Genomic DNA, 27211 nt, shown 5'->3' on the forward strand with positions numbered 1-27211 from the left:
TTTAGAGTCCAGTTTTGAGCCAGCTCCTGGTGATCACAGTGAAATTTGAGAGTGATAACGGGTGGGTTTTCTAGACTTGCCTAGGTCCCTAGATGTGGCCAAGTGGAAATTTACAGAATCCTGGGATTTTTGGGTTTGTGAGAGGGAAGGGTTGTCCCTAGGAGAGGAAATGCCTCTGCTTTTCCCCTGTGCCAGTCTCTCAGGACTCTGGTACCCAATGTGACTTTGCATGGTCATTTTTCTGGCTTATCTTTTTTTTTTGCTGTTGAGACGTAGAAAACAGGAACTTTTGGTTTGAGTCATTGTGAGTTTGAGATTGTTATTTAGGATTTCCCCCCTTCTTGGATTTCTGGAAAAAAAATGTCCTCAGCAAGAATAAGGCATTATTGCCCAGATAGACCTCTGGTCCCTTTTATTCCCCGCCCTTTACTTTTGATCCTCCACCCTCAGTTTTTGTTTGTATTGCTTTTTTATTTCCACGTCAGAAAGACTGGACTACTGAGCATCAGGCGGTCATGCTTACATGATGGTATGTCTGGGGCTACAACCCAGAATTCTCCGCTGTGCCTCACCTCAGTGCTAAAATACAGGCTTGGCCTCTGTATCAGCATCCCAACTTCTTTTTATATGACCTGGTTAGTTGCTCAGATCTTTACTATTCAGAGACGTAGGAAAAGATCTAGTTAGTGGAAGTGGCCAACCTTTATTCTTATTATACAAAGGGGTGGGGGGCGCGGTGTGCTCTGCTCTGAGGTATACACAGGCAGCAACAGAAGGGGCTGGAGCAGGGGGGTGGGGGTCGGGGTGGGGTGTGGGAGTGGTGCTTTCAAGGAGGAGAAACAGCAGCCAGTTAACAAGTGGAGAACTGCTGGGAAATATTAAAGATTTTACCAGAGTTGAAGGAGTGGCAGGTTGTGTGGCAGGTTCCTGCACACACACCACGACAGTTTCCTGTGAAGTGTGAGGCCTCTCAGACAGGGTCAGCCCTGTGGTAAAGTCCCTCAAAGCTCATGAGTAGCTGCTCTGAGCCAGCCTTGTGCTCCGCCCCCTCCCACCCCCCCACCCCCAGTGCTGGAGGGAGGGGGCTGTCATCCTCCCTTTTCCTTCTCTCCTCCTCTGTGCTCCCCTCCCCTCCTGCCCCCTCCTCTTAGCTTTTCTCTTCCTGACAAGGGTCTTTCTGTATAGTGCAGGCTGAGGTTAAACTTACAGTGTTCCTGTCTCAGCCTCTCAAACAGCCTGTGCATCTGGCTGCTGCTTTTTCATCTCCGTCTCACCCCATTGAGCCTGTGAACGGTGAGTATCAAACTCTATTTTATAACAGAGCTGCAGTGTTTGTGGCTGCTTAATCTAGCCCCTCTACCTGACAAACCTTTTCCTTGGGATCAGTAAACCGCCACGTTTTCTCTGTGATGTGGAGGGTCACAGAGAAATAGCTGGTCAGCTGGTTGCTGAGTGTAAACCCCCACTGTGGCTTTGCTGGCCTGCTGGTGCCACCACAGGACTTTTCTGAGCCTTTCTCTCTCGTGCATGGAGAGTACCAGTGAATTGTTGATGGTAAACATCTCTTAAGCTGCTCGTACTAATACAGCAGGTTTCATTGTTCATTTGTTTATTTGTTTTGAGACAGGGGTTCACTGTATAGCTCTAGCCTGCTTCTCGCTATGTCGTCCAGGCTGACCTTAAGCTCACAGAGATCTGCCTGCCTCTGCCTCCAGAGTGCTAAGATTAAAGGTGTGGGCAGAGCATGGTGGCACACGTCTTTAATCCCAGCACTTGTGAGGCTGAGGCTGGTGGATCTCTGAGTTGAGGCCAGCCTGGTCTATAAAGTGAGTCCAGAGCACCCAGGGCTGTTACACAGAGAAACCCTGTCTCAAAAAACAACAAAACAAACAAAAAGATTAAAGGTGTGAGTCACTTTGCTCATCTCATCTGTTTCCTTTTAAGACAGGCTCTTCCTACTGCCCAGGCTGGTCTTGAACTCACTGTGTATGTAGCCCATACTGTCCTCAAATGTATCAAGATCCAAAACTGGGATCTTGGGATTTCAGGCATGTGCTACCATGCCTAGCTTAATTATGTATTTTGTAAGAAATGATAATTATCAAATTTGAAAAAAAAAAGTTAAAGGAGTTGAAGAAAAATAAAAGAGTTGCCAATGAAAGTAGGAGAGAGCTGCTTTAATGAGTTTTACTGGGCAATACTTTAGTAGCCACTGGCTGCACTTAGCTGTTGGCCCTGTGTTGCGGCTCTGTTGGATACTTTGCCATCACCGCAGGCATGGTGTACCACATATTCACTAGATAAAAAGAGGAGATCAGGGCCCATTTAGTTTATATCACTTGCTGAAGCCAAGACAACAACAGAGATGGAGTTAGAGCTTTAGGCTTTTTGACTTTGCCACGAGTTCTCTTGTAAATGTCAGTACTCAGGGTTTATGTGCTTAGCATAGTACATATTGTTCAGTTGGACCGTAATGTAAAATACCTGTATTGGAATCATCTTATTGACAGAGTAACACACATTTGCTTCATTTAAAAACCAGCTTGTTGCCATCAGGTCTCCCCCACCAGGGGACATGGTCAAAGGTGAGGCACCAGAGTATGTGAGAGAGGAAGGACAGCAGGTTACCAAGAGGAGACTTGATACCCTATGAACATATAGAGGGGGAGGTAATCCCCCTCAGGAACAGTCATAGGGGAGGGGAGTAAGGGGAAAATGGGAGGGAGGGAAGAACGGGAGGATACAAGGGAGGGGATAACCATTGAGATGTAACAAGAATAAATTAATAAAAAAAAAAAAAGAAACTTAAAAAAAAAAAACCAGCTTGTTTCAGTCAGGCAGTGGTGGCAGACACCTTTGATCCCAGCACTCAGAAGGCGAGGCAGCCGGGTCTGAGTGTGAGGCTAGCCTGGTCTACAGAGTGAGTTGCAGACCAGCAGTGCTGTACAGAGAATCCCTGTTTTGAAAAACCAAAACCTAAACCAAACAAACAGAGAGCCAGTTTGTTTAAAGCACTTTTTGTTTGTTTGTTTTGGTGTTTTTTTTTTCTCTCTCTCGAGACATGGTTTCTCTGTGTAGCCTTGGTTGTCTTGGACTCACTTTTTAGACCAGGCTGTCCTAGAACTCACAGAGATCCATCTGCCTCTACCTCCTGAGTGCTGGGATTAAAGGCGTGTGCCACCACACACCTGCTTAATTAACTCCGTCTTAATAAACATTTAAGGATGTTTCTGGATGCTTTATTGTTTTCATTTTGGCTTTTAAAGAGGGATACAGAGAAAGTCTACACATCTGGATATACTTTTTTTTTTCATCACTGGGAATCAAACCTAGGGCCATGCACACACTAGACAAGCGCTCTACTTCTGAGCTCTGCATCTGGCCCACATAGATGCATTTTACAAGTGTCAATTCTCAATGGAGAATTGCTGTGTTGAAGAGAATGTTCAGTGGGTTTTTGTTTGTTTGTTTGTTTCTGACTTTATATTGGAATATAGTTTTACTAGTCCTAATTGACCTGGAACCTGCTAATATAAAAACACTGACTTAAGGGGCTGGAGTGATGGCTCAGAGGTTTAGAGCACTGGCTGCTCTTCCAGAGGTCCTAAGTTCAATTCCCAACAACCATATGGTGGCTCACAACCATCTGTAATGTGATCTGATGCTCTTTTCTGGCCTGCAGGTGTACATGCAGACAGAGCACTGTATTCATAATAATAAATAAAACTTAAAAACAAAAACAAAAAACAAGGGGGCTGGAGAGATAGCTCAAGAGGTTAAGAGCACTGGCTGCTCTTCCAAAGGTCTTGAGTTCAATTCCCAGCAACCACATGGTGCCTCATAGGCATCTATAAAGAGATCTGGTGTCCTCTTCTGGTGGGCAGGCATGCATGCAGGCAGAATATTGTGTATGTAATAAATAAATAAATTTAGAAAAAAACAAAACACAGCCTGTCTACAAAGTGAGTCCAGGATATCCAAGGCTAACACAAAAGACCCTGTCTCAAAAAACCAAAAAGAAACAGAAAAGAAAAGAAAAGACAAGGAAAAAAAAAACAAAAACAAAAAACCACCGACTTAAAACTTCAGTGATTCCCCTCCCACACCCCTTCCCCCCACCCCCTCCACCCCCCACCCTCGCCCGCCTCAGTGCCTAAAATACTGGGATTGCAGGCATGTAACACCTATCCAGATCAATGTGTTTACTTTATTTATTTACTTTATTTTTGGTTTGTTTTTTTCTTGAAAAAAAAATGATCTCATTTAGCTCAGATTGAGCTCAAACTCTCTATGCATTAAGTTCCTGGCTCTGTTGCCTCTACTCCCCAAGTGCTGAAATTTCAGGTAAAGTGGTCCTTCCTGGCTTGAAGATGCTCACTGTAAATGCTGACCACTGTGGCCAAAGACCCCACAAAGAGAGTTACACACTTGCTTCCACCCTGTGACTGTTGCTTCAGTCCCTCTTATCACGGTTGGCTTTAGACAAGTCCAAGTATCTCTTCCAAGGCCTTGTCCCTTATACCTAGTGGGGTGGCACACACCTTCATTCTCAGCCCTCAGGGAACAGAGGCTGGCAGGTCTCAGCGAGGTCCAGGCCAACCTGGTCTAACCAGCAAGTTGCATGCAGATCAACCAGGGTATACTGTTTCCAAACAAACAAACAAACGAAAAACCCCCAAAGAACTCACTCTTCCCCTTTATTTGGTTATCTAGGATACTGTTTTCTCTACGGCCAACCTCTACTGGGTTGAATGATGTGGGCTTGTTTGTTTTGCTTTTAAAGACAGTCTCATGCTGTAGCCCAGGCTGGCCCTGGACTCAAGGAAATCCTGCCTCACCATCCCATGTCCTGGCCTTCCAGGTGTGAACCAACATGTCTGGCTCCTTTTGGGCCTCCTACCACATAGGCTGCTTTGGAGAAAAGTGCAGTCGGCTTTGTGACCACTGGGTCTGGCCTTTGAACGCTCTGTTCTTGACCAGCGACTTGGGAAACAGAAATCTACAGATATTTTTTAAAAATGAAATACATGCATAAAATCAGTCCATGGCCTCTTACCTCCTCCTTTGTACCCAACTATCACAAAAAGGAAAGTTAGCTTTCTTTCTTTCTTTCTTTCTTTCTTTCTTTTTTTTTTTTTTTTAAGATTTTATTTATTATTTATACAATGCTCTGCCCCCATGTGTGCCTGCATGCCAGCAGAGGGCACCAGATCTCATTATAGATGGTTGTGAGCCACCATGTGGTTGCTGGGAATTGAACTCATGATCTTTGGAAGAACAGACAGTGCTCTTAACCTCTGAGCCATCTCTGTAGCCCAAGTTTAGCTTTCCTTATGTGTCCAAGTCTGGGTCTTCCTGGACAGAATATGCCTGGCGGGAGGCCTGCTTAAGCATTTACTGCTGTGAGCCTGTCTCAGAAACCAGATCTAGAAATAGTCACTGGGGCCGGGCGTGGTGGCGCACACCTTTAATCCCAGCACTTGGGAGGCAGAGGCTGGTGGATCGCTGTGAGTTCGAGGCCAGCCTGGTCTACAAAGTGAGTCCAGGACAGCCAAGGCTACACAGAGAGACCCTGTCTCAAAAAACCAAAAAAAAAAAAAAAAAAAAAAAAAAAAAAGAAATAGTCACTGGGTGTTGGGGTTCATAATAGTGCCACATGCAAGCAGCTGAGGTGTGGTGGGTACACTGTATCAGGGTGTGCATCGTAGGGCTGGGAGGGAGGGTTGCAGGCAGGCATCTGAGTAAACATAGCCTAAGTATTTTGCTTGAAGATTTTAATTAATTTAAAAAACATTTCTGTTTGCTTATCTTAATTTCTTTACATTTTATTTTATGTGTATGAAAGTTTGCTTTTGTGTGTGTGCAGTGACCATGGAGGCCAGAAGAGGGCATCAGGTCCTCCTGGAATTGGAGATACAGAGGCCTGTGAACTGCTGTGTTGTGCTGGGAACCTAACCCAAGTCCTCTGCAAGAGCAGCCAGTGCTCTTAACTGCTGGGCTATATCTTCACCCCTAGTATGTATGTATGTATGTATGTATGTATGTATGTATGTATGTGTATGTATGTATGCATGTATGTATGTGTGTGTATGTATGTATGCATGTATGTATAGTGTGTGTGTGTGTGTGTGTGTGTGTGTGTGTACATGTACAAGCCAGAGGGTAGGTAACTTGTGAGAGTCAGTTTTCTCCTTCTACCATTTGGGTTTAGGGACAGAATTCAAGTCTTTTGTGTGACATGTATAAATGGTCATGCCTGGCTTGAAAATGTCTCCTGCCCAACTTTCTTGATTCTCACAACTGGAAATCCTGTGACCTGAAAGACACACTAAGCTCCTGGTAAACCAGGACATTTGGCCAGCCCACAGGCAGGAGTGGGACAGTACAGTGGAGGACTAGGAATCTGCGCACAGTTGGGGTGCACAGACAATACACTTAGCCAGGGTGACATCCTAGGCTGCTCCCGAACCTACGCTGAGCGAGCTTCCTGCCCAGGCGATGGCCAGGGCTCCCTGCTTCTGTGGCATCTGTGGCAAAGGCTCATGCCAGTGCTGCAGATCGAGAGCACCGTGTGTCCGTGAAAGGACTGGAACAAATGTACGAAGTCACAGAATAAGGAACTCTTAAAGGAAACGATTAATGCAGTTTGAAGCTGTGGTTTTCCTTAGTTTAAAAAAAAAATGTCCGTAGACAGAGAGCAATCAAATCTTCAAGCAGCAATTCAGCAGCGAGCTAAAACAAGTTCCCTCTGGCTGGACTGTCCTACAGCTTTCGAGACCCACATCATTTTGCAGGAGAGCTTGTTTCTCAGTAGAGATGGAGCCACGGAGTCTGTCTTTAGCCATAGCTCATTTGTCTTTCCGTGTTTATTTTGGTATTCCTTCCTCTTTTTGTTTTGAGAATGGTGGCCCTCTAATTTGGGCCTTTCCTTTCTATATATTGATGTCTTTAAAAGGAATAGTGGTAGCCAGCAAGCCTTGGTAGATAGGCTGTTCATTAAAAAAAAAGTGATTTTAGTGTAAGTAGGGAACATATATCAAAATAATGCTTTGAATGGGGCTTATCTGTGAACTTAAAAATAGTGTGGAGTGATGGAAAATGCCTGTAATCCCAGCATTCAAAAGGCTGAGTGAAGTGGGAGATTGCTACGGTTTAAGACCAACCCAGGCTACACTGTGTGACCCTTCTCAAAAGCTTTAAAAAACAGTAACAGTGCAGGTACCATAAATGAACTCATGGCTTTTTGAGTAACATATGAAAATATTTATGTGTGACAGGAGTGTTCCTTGCCTGTGGTGATATGAGTCTTTAGAGCCATGTATATGATGGACAGCTTGCCAGTCATAGCTGCACTCGGCTGAAGCAAGAGATACTGATAGGGCCTCCAGGGCAAGAAAGATGCGCTGGAGTAAAAGTCAAGATGCCTGATAGAGCAGGGCATGTCATCGCACACGTGTAATTGCAGTGCTTGGTAAGCAGAGGCAGAAGATCAGGAGTTTAAGGTCATCCTTGGCTACCAGTAAGCTCAAGGCCAGCCTGAGCTACCTGAAACCCTACCACGAACAAGCAAACACATCCCCAAGTGCATCGTATCTCCCAGCATTATAAAGGAGACTCTAAGTTGGTGCTTCCCCCCCTCCCGCCCCTGACAAATGGCTAAAACAAAACAAAACAACCAACCATACAAAGAGCAAAAAAGCCTTCTACTATCTGCAGCAGCATACAGCTGGGAGCTAAATCCACGCGCTCTGAGATGAATGGCGCACGCCTTTAATCCCAGCACTCAGGGAGGCAGAGGCAGGTGGATCATTGTGAGTTCGAAGCCAGCTTGGCCTACAAAGCAAGTCCAGGACAGTCAGGGCTACACAGAAAAACCCTGTCTTGAAAAACAAAATGATGATGATGATGATGATGATGATGATGATGAAGAAAAGGTTAACAGAATGATGGCATTGCAGTATGGACATGTCTTCTTTTATTCATGTAAATGCAAAGAAATATATTGAGGGTTTGCATCCAGAACAGGCTTGATCTCTGAGGAAAAGAGTAGAAAGGAGTTTTTACCTCATAGGATGTGCTTGCCCATGGCATAAGGGAGAATGATTAAGCTACAATTAAATTTTTCTCCTCTTCCTCTCTCTTTGCTCCCCTGTCACCATCTCCCATCTCATCTACTTTCCCTCTACTCTATGAACCTCAAGTTTACACCATGTGATAAGGCATGCAAGCGCAGAGTAATGGTGTTCACAGTTCTTAGCTACCAGTGAAAACCTGGGTGGGGCGGTGGGAGGAGCCTGCTGGCTGGCTGGCTCTCGGTAATTGTTGCTAGTAGCCAGCCTTGGAGCCTCTCTGAGTCTTCATATCCCCTTTAAGCAAGGGATGGCTTTGAAGACTTTCCAGCTTAACACTGAAGGGTCGCTGGCTCTTTAAATTGCTCCACCCGAAGTGAGAAGCTGTGCTCACAGCATGAACAAAAACCTGTGTGTGTGTGTGCAGTAGGTAAGCCCATGCCCCATTCCTCCTCAGTCTTCTTTCTTTTTCTTCTCGTGCTGAGGATTGAACCCAGGGTCTCATACACATTGGGCAAATGCTGTACCACTGAGCTACATCCCCAGCCCTCACTTACTTTGTTTTTGTTTTTGTTTTTCAAGACAGGGTTTCTCTGTGTAACAGCCCTGGCTGTGCAGGACTGGCCTCGAACTCACAGCGATCCACCTGCCTCTGCCTCCCAAGTGTCCAGTTTGGCCCTGTTTTTGAGTGTTCATTTTTACTGGCTGTCTAGTTTTACATCAACTTGACAAAAGCTGAGTCATTTGGGAAGTGGGATTCCCATGAGGTTGGCGTGTAGGCAAATCATAGTGCATTTCCTTAATTAGTGATTGATGTGGGGGTGCTGAGCCCGTTGTTGGTGGGCCGTAAGAAAGCAAGTAATGAGCTGGGTGTGGTGGCACACGCCTTTAATCCCAGCACTCGGGAGGCAGAGGCAGGCAGATCACTGAGTTCGAGACCACCTGCTGTACACAGCAAGTCTAGGACAGACTACACAGAGAAACCCTGTCTTGAAAAACCATAAAAAAAGAAAGAAAGAAAGAAAGAAAGAAAGAAAGAAAGAAAGAAAGAAAGAAAGTAATGGGTGAGCAAGCCAGTAAGCAGACTCTTCAATGGCCTCTGTATCAGCTCCTGCCCTGACTGTGTTCACACCCTGACTTCAGCAATGGACAGTTTCCTGAAAGTCTAAGAGGAAATAAACCCTCCCCTCCCCAAGTTGCTTTGGTCATGGTCTTTATCACAGCAACAGAAACCCCAAGACACTTAACCCGCTCTATTCATCCTTGAATTTTTCTGTCAGTACTAAGGATTGGACCCAGGGCCCCACACATGCTGGGGGAACGTTTTATCATTGAGTTATATCTCCAGCCCTCTTCTTATTTACTAAATTCTCATTTGTTTAATTTACTTAGTGAGTGTGGCTGTTTGCCTACTGTAGCAACTTAAGGGAGTTGGTTCTCCCTTCCACCTGTGGGTCCCAGGAGTTGAACTCTGATCGGCAGGCTTAGTGGCAAGTGCCTTTACTCGCCGAGGCATCTTACCAGACTTGCTCTTTTGAGTTTTTAAATTTTGAGACAGGGTCTCACTAAGTTGTCCAGGCTGGCTGTTAGTTCACACAGTGGCCTAGGAAGGCCTTGAACTTGTGATTCTGTTGGCTCACCTCCAGAGTATCTGCGGTTATAGGCATTATAATTTTTTATGTTATATATCAATACATTATTTTATATATTATAATGATATTAATAATAGTTATTATTGAAGATATATTTGTTGTATATCATGTGTGTGAATGTTTTGTCTCCGTGTGTATATGGGCATCACATACCTGTCTAGTGCTTGAGGAGGCCAGAAGATGGTGTTGGATCACCTGGACCCGGAGTTATGGATGCCTGTGAGCTGTCATGTGGTTGCTGGGAACTGAACCAGGATCCCGTGTAAAAGCAGCAGGTGCTCTTAACCACTGAGCCATGTCACTAGCCTTCTTTTTATTATTATTTTTGTTTTTCTTTTTGGAGGCAGGGTTTCTCTGTGTAGCCTTGGCTGTCCTGGACTCACTTCGTAGACCAGGCTGGCCTTGAACTCACAGTGCTCCACCTGCCTCTGCCTCCCGAGTGCTGGGATTAAAGGCGTGCGCCACCACTGCCCGGCTTCTTTTTATTATTTTTATGTGTGTGTGTGTGTGTGTGTGTGTGTGTGTGTGTGTGTGTGTGTGTGTTGGAGCTGGAGTTATAGGCAGCTATGAGAGCCGCCTGATGTGGCTTCTGTGAACCCTGGTGTTTGTGGGAACAGCACGTGTTCTTAACTGCTGAGTCACTTGTTTTGTTTTGTCAAGTCTTTTGCCTCCCACCTCACCTCCAGTGTTAAAGCCGGTTGAGAGTTAGATGTTACCTTTACATTCTGCATACACAGGCCTAGACCAAGAGCTCTTTCCTCTGCAGCTGAGGATGACATGTAAAAAGCCGACTGTCCCCACCATTGCAACATACTTTCTATTACGGCCTTACTTTAAAAACAAACAACAGAGTACAATATGTTCTGGCAAGGAATAGAACCCTTGTACACTATTGGTAAGAGTGTAAAACAAAAGCGAAACCCCTCAAAAGTCCACTGTTGAGTGCAGAATTACCAAGTCACTGGTGCCAAGGCTGCCTATCCTCCTGAAATCCAGTCATTTACAATATCCGAGGTTCTCACAGTTCTACAGGCTGGAAGTGCATGACGAGGAGCCAGAAGACTTGTTGCCTGGGGAGGGCTCAGCTCCTCTGCTGCTGCCTCCGGCCCTGTCCCCCCACCCTCCAGCTCCCCTTCTTCCTCTGTTTCATTTATTTATTTATTTATTTTACTTTATTCGATTGTGGTGATTCTGGTGATTGAAGTCAGGGCCTCACAAATGTCAGACAAGCATCCTATAACAGAGATATACTCCAAGCTCTTAACACTTTGAGTCAGGTTGTAGAACTGTGCTATACAGTGTGGCTTGTGAACACAAGAGAGGTGGCTAAAAACGATACTTGCTACATCCATGAAATTTACACTGGCTTTAAAAGCCTTGGTATGAACCAAAGAGTGTATACTATTTTTATTAATATTATTTTTTCTTTTGTTGTTTTACTGTTTTTAAAAGATTTATTTATTTTATTTTATTTTAAATAAATAAACAATAATAAATACATCTATTTTATATGTGTGGATGTGTTTGTTGCCTGCATGTATGGCTGTGCACCACATACATGCATTGCCTATGGAGACCTGAAGAGGGCATCAGATCCTCTGGAACAGGGGTTAAGACTGTGACCCTTAACCTGGGTTCTGGGAATCGAACCCAGGGCATCTAGGCCTGTGCTCTTAATTGCTAAGCCATCTCGCCAGCTCCTAGTTTGTTTTGTTTATTCTTTTTCCCCCCGGTGACAGGGTTTCCCTGTGTAGCACTGGGTGTCCAGGACTCACTTTGTAGACAGGCTGGCCTTGAACTCACAGAGATCTGCCTGCCCCAAGTGTTGGGACTTTGGCATGAGCCGCCATGCTTGGCTTTGGTTCACTGATTTTTACTTATTTATTTTGGTTGCCTAAATTCAACTGATCAAATTCACAGTCCTTCTAGCTTTGGTTTCCCTCAAGCTAGGGTATAGGCATACGCTATCTTGCTAGACTAAAGATATTTTTAAATAATGATTACATATTCAGACAATGATATTTATACTATATTACATTAGATAAAACATTATTAATTTTTGTTGTTGTTGTTTTTTGAGACAGGCTTTCTCTGTGTAACAGCTTTAGCTGTCCTGGAACTTGCTCTGTAGACCAGGTTAGCCTCGAACTCACAGAGATCTGCCTGCCTCTGCCTCCCAAGTGTTGAGATTAAAGGTGTGCGCCACCACTCCTGGCCACTATTAATTTTTTGCAAGAGTTGAGTGCTTCTTGGAGACATAATAGGTTTAAGTGCAAATAAAACCTGCAAGTTGAAACACAGTTTTCTCTCTTCTTTTTGGAGGTGGGTGGCAGCTGCAGTGGCAGGGAGTTTCATGTTTCCAGGCTCAGTGTGTGGCTGAATCTCTCCTCAAACTCCTGATTCTCCTGACTCAGTCTGAGTGCTGGTTTCACTAAACTGCACCACCATGCCTGGCAAAGAAGCTACAAACTTGATTTTCTTCTAAATATAGGTTTAAAAAAAAGATTTATTTATTTACTATTCATTGTATATGAGCGTTTTTATCTGCAGAAGAGGGCATCAGATCACACTATAGATGGTTGTGACCCACCATGTGGTTGCTGGGAATTGAACTCAGGACCTCCAGGAAGAGCAGGTGGTGCTCTAAACCACTGAGCCATCTCTCCAGCCCCTAAAAAAAATAGGTTTTGATTAGGGTAAGAAAACTGACAGGGAAACTTAAGAGGTACCTTAGAAAAAGCAGTTTCCTTGTGTGAAAAGCAAGAGTTGTTGGTTCTTTGAAGAGGAGAGAGAGTTTAGGAAATTTTCGTAGATCCAAGTATTCATGTGTTCCCACGCACCGCCATCCACCCCACGCCCCCAGCCCCTACCCACCCACTCCCCCACCTCCACTGTGGATTGACCCCCAGGGTTTGATGCTAGGCCAGGGCTCTATCACTGAGCTATGCCTCTAGCCTTGCTGGTACTGTTTACAGTTGCTCCTATGATTAAAAAAAAGGCATCAAGGAGCCTCCTACATGGTCTTTAAGGTGTTCGAAGTCCCTCTGTCGCGTCCTTCATACCCACCCCCTGCACCCTTGCTCGAGCTGTGTGCCTGCAATTCAAAAAAAGCACAGAGCTTGCACAAGACTCGCGGCCACCTTCACCCTGGTTTGCAAAGGACACACCTGGACCAAGCAGCTGCGCTGCTTTATGCTTTTACTGGACGCTCAGCTCATCTTTTTGTTTCTCTCCGCTGCAGATCAGCAATGTCTTGTTTTTCGTTTTGCCTCCCATCTGCATGTGCTTGTTCCGCCAATACGCGACGTGCTTCAACAGCGGCATCTACTTAATATGGGCTCTCCTGGTTGTAGTGGGTAAGTGGAGCCATGTGGGACCGGCAGCTGAAAGGCAGGAAGTGGGACCCTGCATGTTTCCTGTCCCCTCTGAACACAATGTTTTGTAAACCAGAGAGTCACTCTGACGTCTTAGCCAGTGCTCCCCTGATGCCGAAAGGACTCTTACATGCTGGCTTGTTAACAAGCGCTGCCTGTACCGATCACAGATGGGCACTGGGCGTCTGTGGTGTGCCAGCGGTGGCTTTCTGAGAACTTCTGAAACAATTGAAGTCTGATGAGATGTGGCTCCAAAGGACTTAAAGAAAGAAAAATATTTAGATGTGCGGCCCCTCATTGTTCTGTGAAATACTTGTGTGACTTCCATTTCCTCTCCGGCTGTTTTGGAATTCTTAACGGGGAGATAGTGCTGACCTTTATTTACTGTTATCAGTAAGGTTCAGAGAGGATGGAGACAGAGTGTGCCTGGGTGTGGAATTCTTACTGTTGTGATGTGCTGACGTTTGAGCCCAACTTCAAACTCTCTTTGTAGCCTCTAGGTCTGCATGCCTGAGCTCTGTGAGTCTCTGGCTCTGGCTCTGGCTCTGGCTCTCCTATGAACCTGTTAGTACCTGGAGAAAGGCTGTCCTGAAGCAGTGAGTCTGTTCTGCATTAATCTCTTCTTTGTTGGTTGCGATTGTTTCTAGGAATCGGCTCAGTCTACTTCCATGCAACTCTTAGTTTCCTGGGTCAGATGATCGATGAGCTTGCCATCCTTTGGGTTCTGATGTGTGCCTTGGCCATGTGGTTTCCCCGGAGGTATTTACCAAAGATCTTTCGGAATGACAGGTAAGCTTGTGTTAAAGCCCTTTGCTTTACTAGATGACGCTATCAATGTAACTCACATTGAATTACAATGTAACACACTTACCTACCAAATTACTGCTTGGGTGAGCTCAGCTAGTGACACCCTCATCACACACTTTCTTATAGTACACCAGTTCAATGATCTGACAATACATTTGGCTGACAGATATAAGAATTGCTTGGGAGAAAACATTATGGTAAGGACAAAAAGTCAGAGTTCTGATTTGTGTGATATAAGCAAGAGTGAAAACACTTCCGATGGAAGGGACATTTTTTTTGGATAATATTTCAAAGTCCTTTGGTTTCCTGCTAGAACATGTCTTCAAGTGTCACCCATCCACCAGTTCACACACATGAAGCAGAGTTTGCACTCACTATTTTGTTCTCGAAGGCACAGAGCTAGCTCTACGTTGCATCATATTAGCTTTTTTTTAAAAAAGATTTATTTATTTACTATTTATACAGTATTCTGCTTGCATGTATGCCTGCATGTAGAAGAGGACACCAGATCTCATTATAGATGGTTATGAGCCACCATGTGGTGTGGGAAGCCGCGCCCACATTCGCCATTACAAGATGGCGCTGACACCCTGTGTCCCATGCTGACAAACAACTAATCTGCGCATGTGCGAAGGGATTTTCCACTCGTTGTGCTCTGCCTCTCCCGTGGCGTCATCTCACCCAATGAGCAACAGCCAATCAGGGACTGACACATTCTAAGCGGAGGACAGTTTCCTATATAAGGGATGGGTTTCTGCTGTTTGGTCTCTCTGTCTCCGTTTTTCGTGTTGTAAGCTTATGCTCTTCCTCTCAAGAGGCAGTAAAGCTTTACTGCAGAAGGATCCTGTTTGTGTGTGCAGCGTCGTTCTTGCTGACGAGACGGTAACGCTAGCCACAATGTGGTTGCTGGGAATTGAACTCAAGACCTTTGGAAGAGCAGCCAGTGCTCTTTGAGGCATCCAGCCCTCATAGTGGCTTTTTGGTTTTTTTTTTCCCTTCATTTCAGGAAGCTATGCATTTCAATATACATTGTGTTAGGATTATATGGTTATTAAGCAAGCATTTTTGAACACTTATTTTATACTATGTATTTTTTCAACCTAAGATATAACAGTAAACAGAGCAACAGTCCCTTGCTCTAATGTGCTTTCACTGAACCCAGTTGCAGATCTGCATACAAATGATGATGAGTGCCATGTTGGCAAATGGAGCTGGTGGCCTGGGCCAGCGACGTCCATATTGACTTCAGTTTGATCAGAGGAAGCCCAAGTGAAAACCTGTGTGAGGTTCTCATTGGAAGGCACAGAGTAAATCAGCTGGAGAGACGGCTCAGAGGTTAAGAGCACTGACTGCTCTTCCAAAGGTCATGAGTTCAATTCCCAGCAACCACCTGGTGGCTCACAACCATCTCTTCTGGCCTGCAGGCAGAATGCTGTATACATAATAAATAAATAAATCTTAAAAAAAAAAAAAGAGAGAGAGAGAGAGAGAGAGACTTGTACCCAAACCTACTAAGCACATATTCATCTTGAGGATTGCCTGTTTTGTCAAAATTTATGCAGAATACAGATAAACAGTTGAAAAGATTGGAGTCAGTGAAGCACCCTATGCCTGCCTGGGGAAGAGTTATATCAGAACAAGAAAGCAATTAACGATAATTTCTCTGCCTGTTGGAAAGGAGTAGGAGCTATGCAGCTATTAAGGATTAAGATTTCAGAGGCTGGAGCTATGGCTCCATGATTAAGAGCATGGGCTGGTTTTGCTGAGGACCCAAGTTCGGTTCCCAGCAGTCATATGAGGCTGTTCACAATTGCCTGTAACTCCAGCTCCAGGGGATCCAACACCTCTGGTCTCGGTGAGCACCTGCACTCATGTACCCATACCCATGCATATAATTAAAGATAAAATCAATATAGAAAAAAAAGAATTGTTGATTTTTTTTTTTGAAACCTGAGTGAAAGGAATACCCATGGAAAATACTGGCTACAGAAAGCACATGGTACAATCGTGTGTGTATGTGATAGCCTACTTTTAGGATCAACCAAGTTGATTACATACACACATACTTATATACATGTACAAAACAAACATACATTTGTTTTATATTTCAAAAATGAAAGATGCATTTATTTTTATTTTATATGTATAAACGTTTTGCCTTAAGTTTATGTCTGAGTACCATGTGCATGCATTGCCCTCATAGGCCAGAAGAGGGCGCGTGATCCTCTGGACCTGCAGTTAAAGATGGTTATGAGCTGCCATCTGGGTGCTGGGAATAGAACTTAGTTCTCAGGGCGAGCAGATACTGTCTTTTTGTTTGTTTGTTTTTGTTTTTGTTTTGTTTTTCATGACAGGCTCTCTCTGTGTAGCCTTGGCTATCCTGGACTTGCTTTGTAGACCAGGCTGGCCTCGAACTCATAGCGATCTGCTTTCCTCTGCCTCCCCACTCCTCCTTTTTTAAGTTATTTTATTTTTAGTTATGTGTTTGTGTGTGTGTGTGTGTGTGTGTGTGTGTGTGAGAGAGAGAGAGAGAGAGAGAGAGAGAGAGAGAGAGAGAGAGAGAGAGAGAGAGAGAGAGAGAGAGAGAATGTGCACATGCAGTTGCCCGTGGAGTCCAGAAGGAGGCGCCAGCTTCTCTGGAACTGAAGATACATACAGACGACTGTGAAGTTCCTGGTGTGGGTGCTGGAAACTGAATCTGGGTCCTTTTGTAAGAGCAGAATGCCCTCTTGACCACTGAGCATCTCTCCAGCCTTTGCAGTTTTGCCTTTGTTTTGTTTTGAGACAAGGCCTCCTGCAGTCCTGGCTAGACTAGGGTTCGTAGGTAGCTGAGCTGAAAGTTGAACTTCTAATCTTCCTGCCTCTCTCTCCCAAATGTGTGACTTATGAGCATGTGCCACTTTGCCTGGCTTGCTCAATATGTGCTTTCATATGTGTACAGACATTTTGGTAGACTGGGAACACCAACCATTGGCTGCTGTTAGGTATTTTTGTTTTATTTTATTTGTTTGTTTTGAGACAGGGTCCTGGCTGGCTTGGAACTCACCAGGCTGGCTTTGAATCCACAGAGCTTCCTGCCTCTGTCTCCAAGTGCTGGGACTAAAGGTGTGCGCCACCACACCTGGCCCAAGTGAATTCATCTTCATTTTCGAAGTAGGACTTGAGTAGTATTATTTTCGTGTAGATTTAGAAGTATCCTGAAGAAAATTACCAAAAAAGAAAAACGAGAAAGAGCAAATTAGAAAAGAATGCTCTCGGATTCCCCATTCCTTCCTTTTCTGCCTTCTTTCTGCCTTTGTCTGTCTGTTACTAGGGACTGAACTCATGTCCTCGCACTCTCTCTCTGCCACTTAACTACCTCCCCAGCCACAGAAAGTGTGCTTTACAGTGTGCGCAGGGTGCTATGGTGACCACAGGATCTCTTGTAAAATTTGGTCCATCTCAGGAGAAGCCACAGATGTGCAAGGTAGGGACCAAGAAAGAGCATGTGGCTCTGTTACAAGGTGGTTTTGCAGGTGAGGGACTTTTAACTTTACCCACCAGCTCCTGGGGTGCCCACTGGTCACCTCTGGTGTTGCATTCTGCAAGGGTTAGGGACTGACTCACCTGGAACAATAAGGGAATAAAGAAATGACAGACATATAGACAGAGAACTGGGATCCGGTGGGCCATGGGTCTGATGGAGATGCAGCGATAGCAGCAGCAACTTGGAAATTCAGTGCCTTTCTTTTATATATCTGAATGAGGTAAGGTTACTGTAAACATCTGGAGCAGGGGGCAGGGTTATTGCAAACATCTGGAGCAGGGGGCAGGGTTACTGCAAACATCTGGAGCAGGGGGCAGGGTTACTGTAAACATCTGGAGTAGGGGGCAGGGTTACTGCAAACATCTGGAGCAGTGGGCAGGGTTACTGCAAACATCTGGAGCAGGGGGCAGGGTTGCTGTAAACACTTGGAGCAGGAGTCAGGGTTACTGTATACAGCTAAGCAGGAGGCAGGGTTACTGCACACATCTGGAGCAGGAGACAGGGTTACTACAAACACCTGGAGCAGGAGGCAGGGTTACTGCAAACATCTGGAGCAGGAGGCAGGGTTACTGCAAACATCTGGAGCAGTGGGCAGGGTTACTGCAAACATCTGGAGCAGGGGGCAGGGTTATTGTAAACATCTGGAGTAGGGGGCAGGGTTGCTGTAAACACTTGGAGCAGGAGTCAGGGTTACTGTATACAGCTAAGCAGGAGACAGGGTTACTGCACACATCTGGAGCAGGAGACAGGGTTACTGCAAACACCTGGAGCAGGAGGCAGAGTTACTGCAAACATCTGGAGCAGGAGGCAGGGTTACTGCAAACATCTGGAGCAGGAGGCAGGGTTACTGTATACAGCTAAGCAGGAGGCAGGGTTAGTTAATCTCGGCAGGAGGTCTCTATACAGGAGCAGTGCCAGGTTGTAAATATAGAGAGGAGGAAGCTGTTGTGGACATTTTCTGCACACATCGTTAACATTCACACACAGACCAGGGGAAAGCTCTGCCATTCCTGAGTCTGAGACATTGTGGTCCTTAACTGGACCATGCTTATGTCATCACTATACATACACTCAGAATGTCCTCACCCCTTACACATCCCAGTGTGTGTTAGTCTCTGCATGGAGGGCCTGCTTTCCCTTAAGAAGTCATCTTTCAGCTCTTAGGATCTGAGTTTGAAACTGAAGAAATGAGAATAAGGGTTTTTCCAGCTTGTGGCATTCTGTAGTCCTGGCTTTGAAACTCCAAGCAGCGGTTTTCTTGTTTTTGTTTTTGTTTAGTTTTGGTTTTTTGAGATAGAGTTTCTCTGTGTAGACTTCGCTATCCTGGACTCACTTTGTAGACCAGGCTGGCCTTGAACTTACAGAGATCCACCCACCTCTGCCTCCCTGAATGCTGGGGATTAAAGGCGTGCGCCACCACCTCCGGCTCAAGCAGCAGTTTTTATTCTATCAACCATAGACACCCTTTTTCTTTCCTCTTTTCATGGGGCACTAGAGGGGAATGTTGCAACAGGAGAAAAGGATGCAGGGTGTTGATGTCTTAAATTGAAACCTATCAACTTAGTAATGAAAACAGTATGAGCAATGTCTGAGACCTACAAGGGACTGTCCATCACAGCACTGTGCAGTGTTGCCCAAGAGAGGTTGTGATGATGTGAGCACTGTGCCCTGGTATGTGGAGAGTCCCTGGAGGCTGAGGACCACATGTCCTGTGTCCTGACTGGAGATGGGTTGGATTCCTGCTGGTTCTGCTTAGAACCTGGGTGGCTTGGCTTGCTATTTCCTCATCTGTGAACTCCCCAGGGCTGAGATGACAGACACACACTTTGCACCATGCTGAACAACATGGTCAGTGCTGTCCCTCAGCTGTCATGGCTGCCAGTGGCACACAGTGGACAGCGCTGCTTTGGGTTTCTGAGGTACATGGACAAAGCAAGGGGTGAACAGGCTTGGAGAACTTGAATGAGCAAGCAGCAGCACACAGCAAAGGGAAAGCAAGTGAGAGGCTCTTGCTTATTTGACCATCTTCAGTCTCCCAGTGACAGGAAGGCAGAGTGTCAAGCATCCATGGGGCTTCTTGGGATTACAGAGGGTGGCTGTTCTGCAGAGAGGCAGCAGGCCAGCCTTCAGAACTCCTATCAGTAATCTCAGCTCATACCCAGACACACACACACACACACACACACACACACACACCCCTAAGGGGATCAGAGGGAAAATGAGAGATGGGTATGAGTGTAATTTATTACAGAGCCCTTGTGTAGCATGCACAATGCCTTGAGTTCAAGTCCTAGTTAAAAGAGAAAATGAAATTTAAAAAGATACATATAGTATCTTGCTCACAGAGTATATGAGGACTCGGTAAGTGCGAGAAGCTACTATAAACACAGATCCAGACATACATTTATAAGGTGTCCTCATTTCTATTGCTGTGATCAGTACCATGACCAAAAGCAACGTGGGGAGGAAAGGGTTTACTTCAACTTACAGTTGTATTCCATCATGACAGGAAGTCAGGGCAGGAAGTTCAGGCTGGAAGCAGAGACTGAGGAGAAAGTGCTGCTTACTAGCTTGCTCCCCAGGCTCACATTCAGTTATCTTTTCTTTCTTTCTTTCTTTCTTTCTTTCTTTCTTTTTTTTTTTTTTGCCTCCAGATATCTTTCTATTTATTTGTTTCTGTTTCAGTTGCTTTCATTTTCTTTTCTTTTTTTCTCTTCTTTTTTCTTTTTTTAAATTTTATTGATTTATTCATATTATATCTCAATAGTTATCCCATCCCTTGTATCCTCCCATTCCTCCCTCCCTCCCATTTTCCCCTTACTCCCCTCCCCTATGACTGTTCCTGAGGGGGATTACCTCCCCCTGTATAGGCTCATAGGGTATCAAGTCTCTTCTTGGTAACCTGCTGTCCTTCCTCTGAGTGCCACCAGGTCTCCCCCTCCAGGGGACGTGGTCAAATATGGGGCACCAGAGTTCCTATGAAAGTCAGACCCCACTCTCCACTCAACTGAGGAGAATGTCCTGTCCGTTGGCTAGATCTGGGTAGGGGTTCAAAGTTTACTGCACGTATTGTCCTTGGCTGGTGCCATAGTTTGAGCAGGACCCTTGGGCCCAGATCCGCCCATCATAATGTTCTTCTTGTAGGTTTCTTCAATTATCTTTCTTACATCCCCGTCCAGCAACCCTTAGTGGGCTGGGCCCTCTTCCCCCACACCAGTCATTCATCAAGACAGATGCCTCTAGAGACATCCTACAGACCAACCGATGGGACCGCCTTCTCAGCTAAGAGTCTAGTTGACAAAAAAACGCAACAACAGAAAAGAGAATGCCATCTATAGAAAGTTAGTGTTTATTATACCAATACGATATCATTGATAGGTTAGGAAAAGATAGAGTCTCATTTTGCTTAGAAATCCGAGCTCTTCAGAATATACACTGTACGACTGGTGGCTATTCATAATTTTAGATTTAAAAAAAATTTTCAGACAAAGTGAGAGAGAGAGAGAAAGAGAAAGAGAGAGAGAGAGAGAGAGAGAGAGAGAGAGAGAAAAGAGTGTTATTATAGGCTAACCCCTCACTTATGCTTGTATGATTCCTTTTTACAAAACCTACACCCAGACCTCATTTGGGGTTCTACTTTATTTTTAGTATCTTGTGTGGCTAGGGAGCAGGCTAACCCCTGCCTGTCTTAGCACCCAGAAGGCTAGAAGCTTACAGTCCCTGGGACTCGGTGCTTCACTTATGAAACAAGAGGGCTGTGCGAGTTCCCTGAGGCCCTCCTCGGGGCTGAGTGATATACTACCACGGATAGCAAGGGCTGGCTGCTTTAAGTAGCTGTGTTTCCTTTCTGAGGGTCAAAACCAGTGAGTCCTAAGCATCTTAAGGAACATCGCAGACATTTGTGGGACATGGTTTTATCATTCGCAAAGTCTGTTTCACTTTACAAGAGTAAAGGTGATATACCCAAGTACTAAATATAAGAAACAGGATCATTAAGGTTGAAAACCTCCTCTTTAAGGGGTAGATGATGGCCACAGCTTTATTATGAGATAATGGGCAGGAAGTTGGGTTGCTAGATTTGGGTTTGGGGAATACAGAAGAAAGGAGTACTCAGAGTTCCGTCACTGTGTGCTCTGGCATGAGACTATCTGGGCTGTAGGGACCACCTGTCGTCCCAGTTTAAGAAACACACTGTCAGGGCCTCTCGATCCCGGGAAATTTCTGACTGTAATAATGTACAGGGCCTTTGGTGACTCTCGCTTAGGCATGCTGGGCCAGCTGGCTTTCTGACGGCTCTGTGGCTTCGGTTTACTTCGACTGGTTGCACACCAGGATGTCCTCATTGTCCAGAACATTCCTCCACTCCCTCTGGACCTGGTGTGGGGAGGTTTCTGGGACTGCCTCCTGAAGCATGAGCCTTTAAACTATTTGGCAGTAGTATGCTGAGCCTTCGGGGAATTACGACGGCTCTCCAGCCTGCTCTCTCTCAGAAGATATTGTCAGCATAGTATTATTTTTTTTTCTTTCTGTTTCATTTGCTTTGTTGTATTTACTTTTGAGACATGGTCACACTCTTATTCTAGGTGGCCTCAACTCATAGCAATCCTCCTGCCTCAGACTCCCAAATGCTGGGATTACAGCTATGAACCCCAATGCCCAGCTCAACAATAGTAATATTGTTAATATAGTATTTATTATTTTTAAAAAAAAGTTGGTGATAATGGGTCTTATTGGCACATCACATGTCTTGGGCTCTGCATTAAGGACTGTAGTTCTCACAAGAATGCCATGTGTGTAGTTGGTTCAGTTTCAGCGGGAAAGTCTGGAAGCATTGAGCTTCTTGTGAAGGTCCTACAGCTACTGAACAGTGGGCAGGATTTTCCATCCGTCCATCGGAAACAGCTGTGCTTTTTAACTACTCTATTCCACTTTCTAACTTGTGCTTGAATCCTAAACCACTGGGTATGCAAGTGCTATGCCTTGGAAATATGTTCACTTCTCATCCCCCTCCCTCCCCTCCCCCACCCCTGCAGCTTCTCAGCTTCTCTCTTCTCCCATCTCTTTCTTTCTCCTTCCCTCCCTCCCTTCCTTCCTTTCTCTCTTTCTTTCTTAAAGACCAAAACAAAAACCAGTGCTCATGTGTCCCGGGCTGGCTTCAAGCTTGCCGTGCCCCGCCCCCCTTTCATGTACTAGGATCACGAACATGCACGGTCACACCCATTTTTGAGATGCAAGCGATGGACCTCAGGGCTTCAGGCATGATAGGGAGGCATCATGCTAACCCGGCTACGTCTCCAGCCTGTGAATATCTGGTTATATGCTCCCAATTGAAGTGTGTGTGTGTGTGTGTGTGTGTGTGTGTGTGTGTGTGTGTGGTGTACAGTGAGAAGGTATGGAAACACATGAGCTTATCTTGTGACAAGGAGAAGAGAGAGAGACCAGCAAAACGCCCTCTCCTTGGCACATCAGGAGCTGGCAGAGAGAGTTGCCTGGTGCCCCGGAGGCCATGTGCCTGGTGCTGGTGGGGCTGTTCTCAAGCTGGGCAGCCTTGCTTCCCGTGGCTGAAGAGCTCTGGCCTGTCAGGAAGAAAACACCAGTATCCTGAGCATTTGCTGCCTGCTTCCTTTCACACACATCTGTTCCCCACTGGTTCAGGGCTACAAAGCCTGCTCATTCCAGTGAGACCGTTGTCAGCTTGATCAATGACTTCCTGTGCCTTGATGACAAATGCTTTCCCCCTTTAGAAGATACAATTGTGTTTTGAAGGGCCGATGCCCTTTGATTTCTTTCGTCTAGAACTTCATTCCAATCAGTTTCCTAACTGTGACCTGGTCCGGGGCTCTTGGCCAAAAGAAATTCTGCAAATGACAAATAACAGAAACTACAGGAAAATCATGTGCTCCTTAATATAAGTCATAGATAAGGCCTGAGAATGGCCTGGCCTGGGCCTTCTCGCTCTATGGATCAGGAAACGGAGTTGCTGAGGAGAGGAGGAAGCACGTCCAGGGTCACGTCCCCACTTCCGGCTGGCTCCACTTCCCTGAAGGCCATGAGGAGAGTGTCAGTGCTTTGTCTTGTGTCATGTTAAAAATCTTGTCAATACAAACTTCCAGTCATGCTAGACCTACAGGCTGCCAGGAAATAGTTTTTTTGCTGTGAAACTTTTGGTTTTGTAGGCTGGGAACACAGGTTTTGTTTTGTTTGTTTGTTTGTTTGTTTTGAGACAGGGTCTCTCTGTGTAGTCCTGGCTGTCCTAAACTCGCTTTGTACACCAGGCTGGCCTCAAACTCACAGAGATCTGCCTGTCTCTGCCTCCCGAATGCTGGCTTTAAAGGCATGCACCACCACTCCCGGCCCAGGATTTTTAAAAAAGTAGTAACTTTATGCTTTATTAACGGTCTCTGATGTCTCATAAAAGTCACGCATATTGACCTGGTAGAGCAGGGTTTGGCAAACTCCTTGGGGCTAAATGGATTCTGTGATGCTTATCAGCACATAGGCATGACATTCCTGAACTTATCTTTAGAAAGGGTTGAGTAACTGCAGCAAAGAGCTTAGGGCCTGCAAAGTCTAAACTGCTTCTGTGCTTTTACAATTTTGAAAAATTTTATTTTTGGAGACAGGGTCTTGAACCCCTGATCCCCCTGCCTCTACCTCCCAAGTACTGGAATTATCATTCTGTGCTACTCTGTCTGGTTTATACCGAAAGGACTTGTCAAGTTTTCCAGAAGAACATCTGACGAAACACAGAAAGATAAGAGCAGGGAAATCATTACCAGTCTCTCCCCCAGAGACTGAGGCTGAATGAGGTTTAACCATTTTCACAACTAAATGTTTCCCAAGTCTTTGGTTTCCTGACAACCAGCTCCTAAGAAGCAGAGCGGATGGACGGCGTTTGGATCTGCTTCATCTGTGACATAACAGTACTTAATGTAGAGCAGAGGTTCTCAACCTGTGGGTCGTGACCCCATCACACATCAGATCTCCTGCATGTCAGATATTTACATTACGATCCATCATAGTAGCAAAATTACAGTTATGAAGGTAGCAACGAAATAATTTTACTGTTGGGGGTCAGCACAACATGAGGAACTGTATTAAAGGGTCACCACCATTAGGATAATTGAGACGTGCTGGTGTAGAAGCTCTTGGTCTGCCCAGACAGCAGTAACAAGCCAGCCATGGGAGTGTGCTTGCCCAGCATGCACAAGGCCTTGGACTCAGTCCTCAGCATGAGGTTGAGGGGAGCACGTTAAACGAACAAGCGTGACTTCCTTTGCTAATGGGTTTTGTTTCACTTCCACTGGTTTAGGGGCAGGTTCAAGGCAGTGGTGTGTGTCCTGTCTGCAGTTACAACGTGCCTAGCGTTTGTCAAGCCTGCCATCAACAATATCTCTCTGATGATTCTGGGGGTTCCATGCACTGGGCTGCTCATCGCAGAGTTAAAGAGGTGGGTACCATTCTTCCAGTGTTTTGTTGCCTGGGTAGCCACTTTCTTCTGGGATGTTGTAGATGAAGACGTCATGTTCATATGCAGAAACATTTTTTAAAAAAGATTTGTTATAAAAAAAAAGAAAAAAAAGATTTATTATATATATTTAAAAATTTATATATTTTATTTTGTGTGTATGTGTATACATATGTCTGGATGTATGCATCACACCATGTGCATGCAGGATCCCGCAGAGATTAGAATAGTAGTCTGGTTCCCAGAACTGGAGCAGTGACATGTGTGCTGAGACCAGATCTGGGTGCTCTGGAAGATCAGTAAGTGTTCTTCACTTCTAAATTATCCAGATCTCCACTTCAGCCCTTTCAGAAACATTTTATGGGCTCTGGAGATATAGCCCAGTGGTTAAGAGCACTTGTTGCCCTTCCAGACATCCTTGGCTTTCTTCCCAGCACCTACATGGTGGCTCCCAAGCATCCAACACCCGATTCTGGCCTCTGCAGGCACCAGGCATGTACATGGCACATATACATTCGAGCAAAACATTCATACGTACAAAACTAAAATATAAAAAAAAAAACCCAAATATTTTATTTTAGGTCTTGTGTGTTGGTCTTCTAGCCACAAATACATATGTCGTTGCTGTCATTTTAAGATTTGCTGAAAACACTTGTTTTTCTGGTAGCTACTTTAAAAGTGTATTTGAATCTATGCTTCTCGTATTATGAACACTGAATGTCTTGATGCTTTGAATCCAGCTCTTGCTATGTAGCCATAGCTGGCCAGGCTGGGGGCTGACTCATAGTGATCCTTCCAGTAAAGCTCCCCTAGTGCTGGGGTTATAAGTGGAAGATACTGTGCCCAAGAGAGACTTTTTAAAACTTAAAAAGACTTTATTGGGTGCTTTGTCTGTGTGTGTGTGTTTTATATATATATATTTTTATATTATTTTATATATATATATATATATATAAAACACACACACACACATATATACACATATGTGTGTGTGTGTGTGTGTGTGTGTGTGTGTGTGTGTATGTGTGTGTGTGTGTCTGTGTCTGTGTGTGTGTCTGTGTACCACTTGCATGCCTGGTACTTGGGGAAGCCAGAAGAAGGCATCAGATTTCCTGGAACTGGAGTTAAAGATGATTGTGAGCCACCACATGGATGTTGGGAGTTGAAGCTGGGTCCTGTGAAAGGGCAGCCAGTTCTCTTAAACCTTCAACCATCTCTCTAGCCTCCAAATGTTGTTATTTTTTTTGTTTTTTGTTTGTTTGTTTGTTTGTTTGTTTGTTTTGAGATAGGGTTTGTTTGTATAGCCCTGGCTGTCCTAGAACTTGCTCTGTAGACCAAGTTAGCTGTCCTTGAATTCAGAGATCTGCCTGCCTCTGCCTCCTGGAATTAAAAGTGTGCATCTCCACACCGGATTTATGCCGTTGTCTTTCTTATCTTTAGTTTCTTAGCTGCTCACCTGACCCCGCAATTGAAGGGGTCACAGGTATGGAGAGTTCAAGTTGACAAGGTCAGGCTCCTTACCTGTCTTTCCCATCCCTAGTTTTCTCTGTAGCGTTTCCAGTTGTGTTAAATAGGAGTGCTATGTGTCCCGGATGTCCAGGTCAGAAGCTATGTTTCCCAGAACAGCTCTGGTCTCGGTTGTCATGGCAATGCCAGTAAAATTCAAAGTCTTTCACACACATCTCTGCTGCCCCTGTAAGTTGAGCATGTGTCCCCCCCCCCCCCCGTCCCCCACCTGCCCCCACTGTGTGTTCTCGGCCATTCTGACTTCTATGTCTTCTGAGCCCAGGTCCCTCTAGCTCCAGACCCTTGGTGACACTTCCCATTTCTGACCCTTGACATGCTTAACTGTTGTTGGCCCTCTAGTTTTGGGCCACTTGTGTGTCCTTGTATTGCTTTCCTTTACGTCACTCACTACAACCATGATTAGGAAGTAATTTGTGTTTTGTTCAATTCCCACTTGTCACAGAAGGACAAAGGGACATGGAGTGGACAGGGCTCAGGTCTTTTCGTTCCCTGCTGTAACTCAGTTACCGCCCAGATCCCAGAGAGGAAGGGGAAAGGAAAGGTTCCCTACTTTGGTAATATTCCCAGAAAAAAAGGGTGCATTTCCTTCCGCATCTTCCCTGTTCTCGCATGACCTGTCCCGTCTAAGCCAGTTGGTCCCAATGTGCCTTGCCTTGCCTCGGGGACAAAGAGGAAGGACTGTGCTCTCTCCAGCCTTCCTTCCTGGAGCACGTCTTCTGAACCTTCCCTCACCAGGAGAAAATGAAAGTTTACTCCCATTCAGGGTCATGACCTGATACTGCTGAACT

The 27211-nt window shown here is 45.2% G+C and overlaps 1 protein-coding gene across 1 annotated transcript in view; it reads left to right on the forward strand.

Annotated features, from left to right (window-relative positions):
- ACER2 (alkaline ceramidase 2) overlaps nucleotides 1-27211 on the forward strand; it is a 64472-nt gene that overhangs the window by 849 nt on the left and 36412 nt on the right. Inside the window, 3 exon segments of the mRNA XM_084776503.1 lie at nucleotides 12963-13077; nucleotides 13743-13884; nucleotides 24741-24878. Of these exon segments, the coding sequence (XP_084632629.1) occupies nucleotides 12963-13077; nucleotides 13743-13884; nucleotides 24741-24878 (395 nt within the window).

Source organism: Acomys minous (genome assembly GCF_964271855.1).
Source record: "Acomys minous genome assembly, chromosome: 1".
Taxonomy (NCBI): Eukaryota; Metazoa; Chordata; class Mammalia; order Rodentia; family Muridae; genus Acomys; species Acomys minous.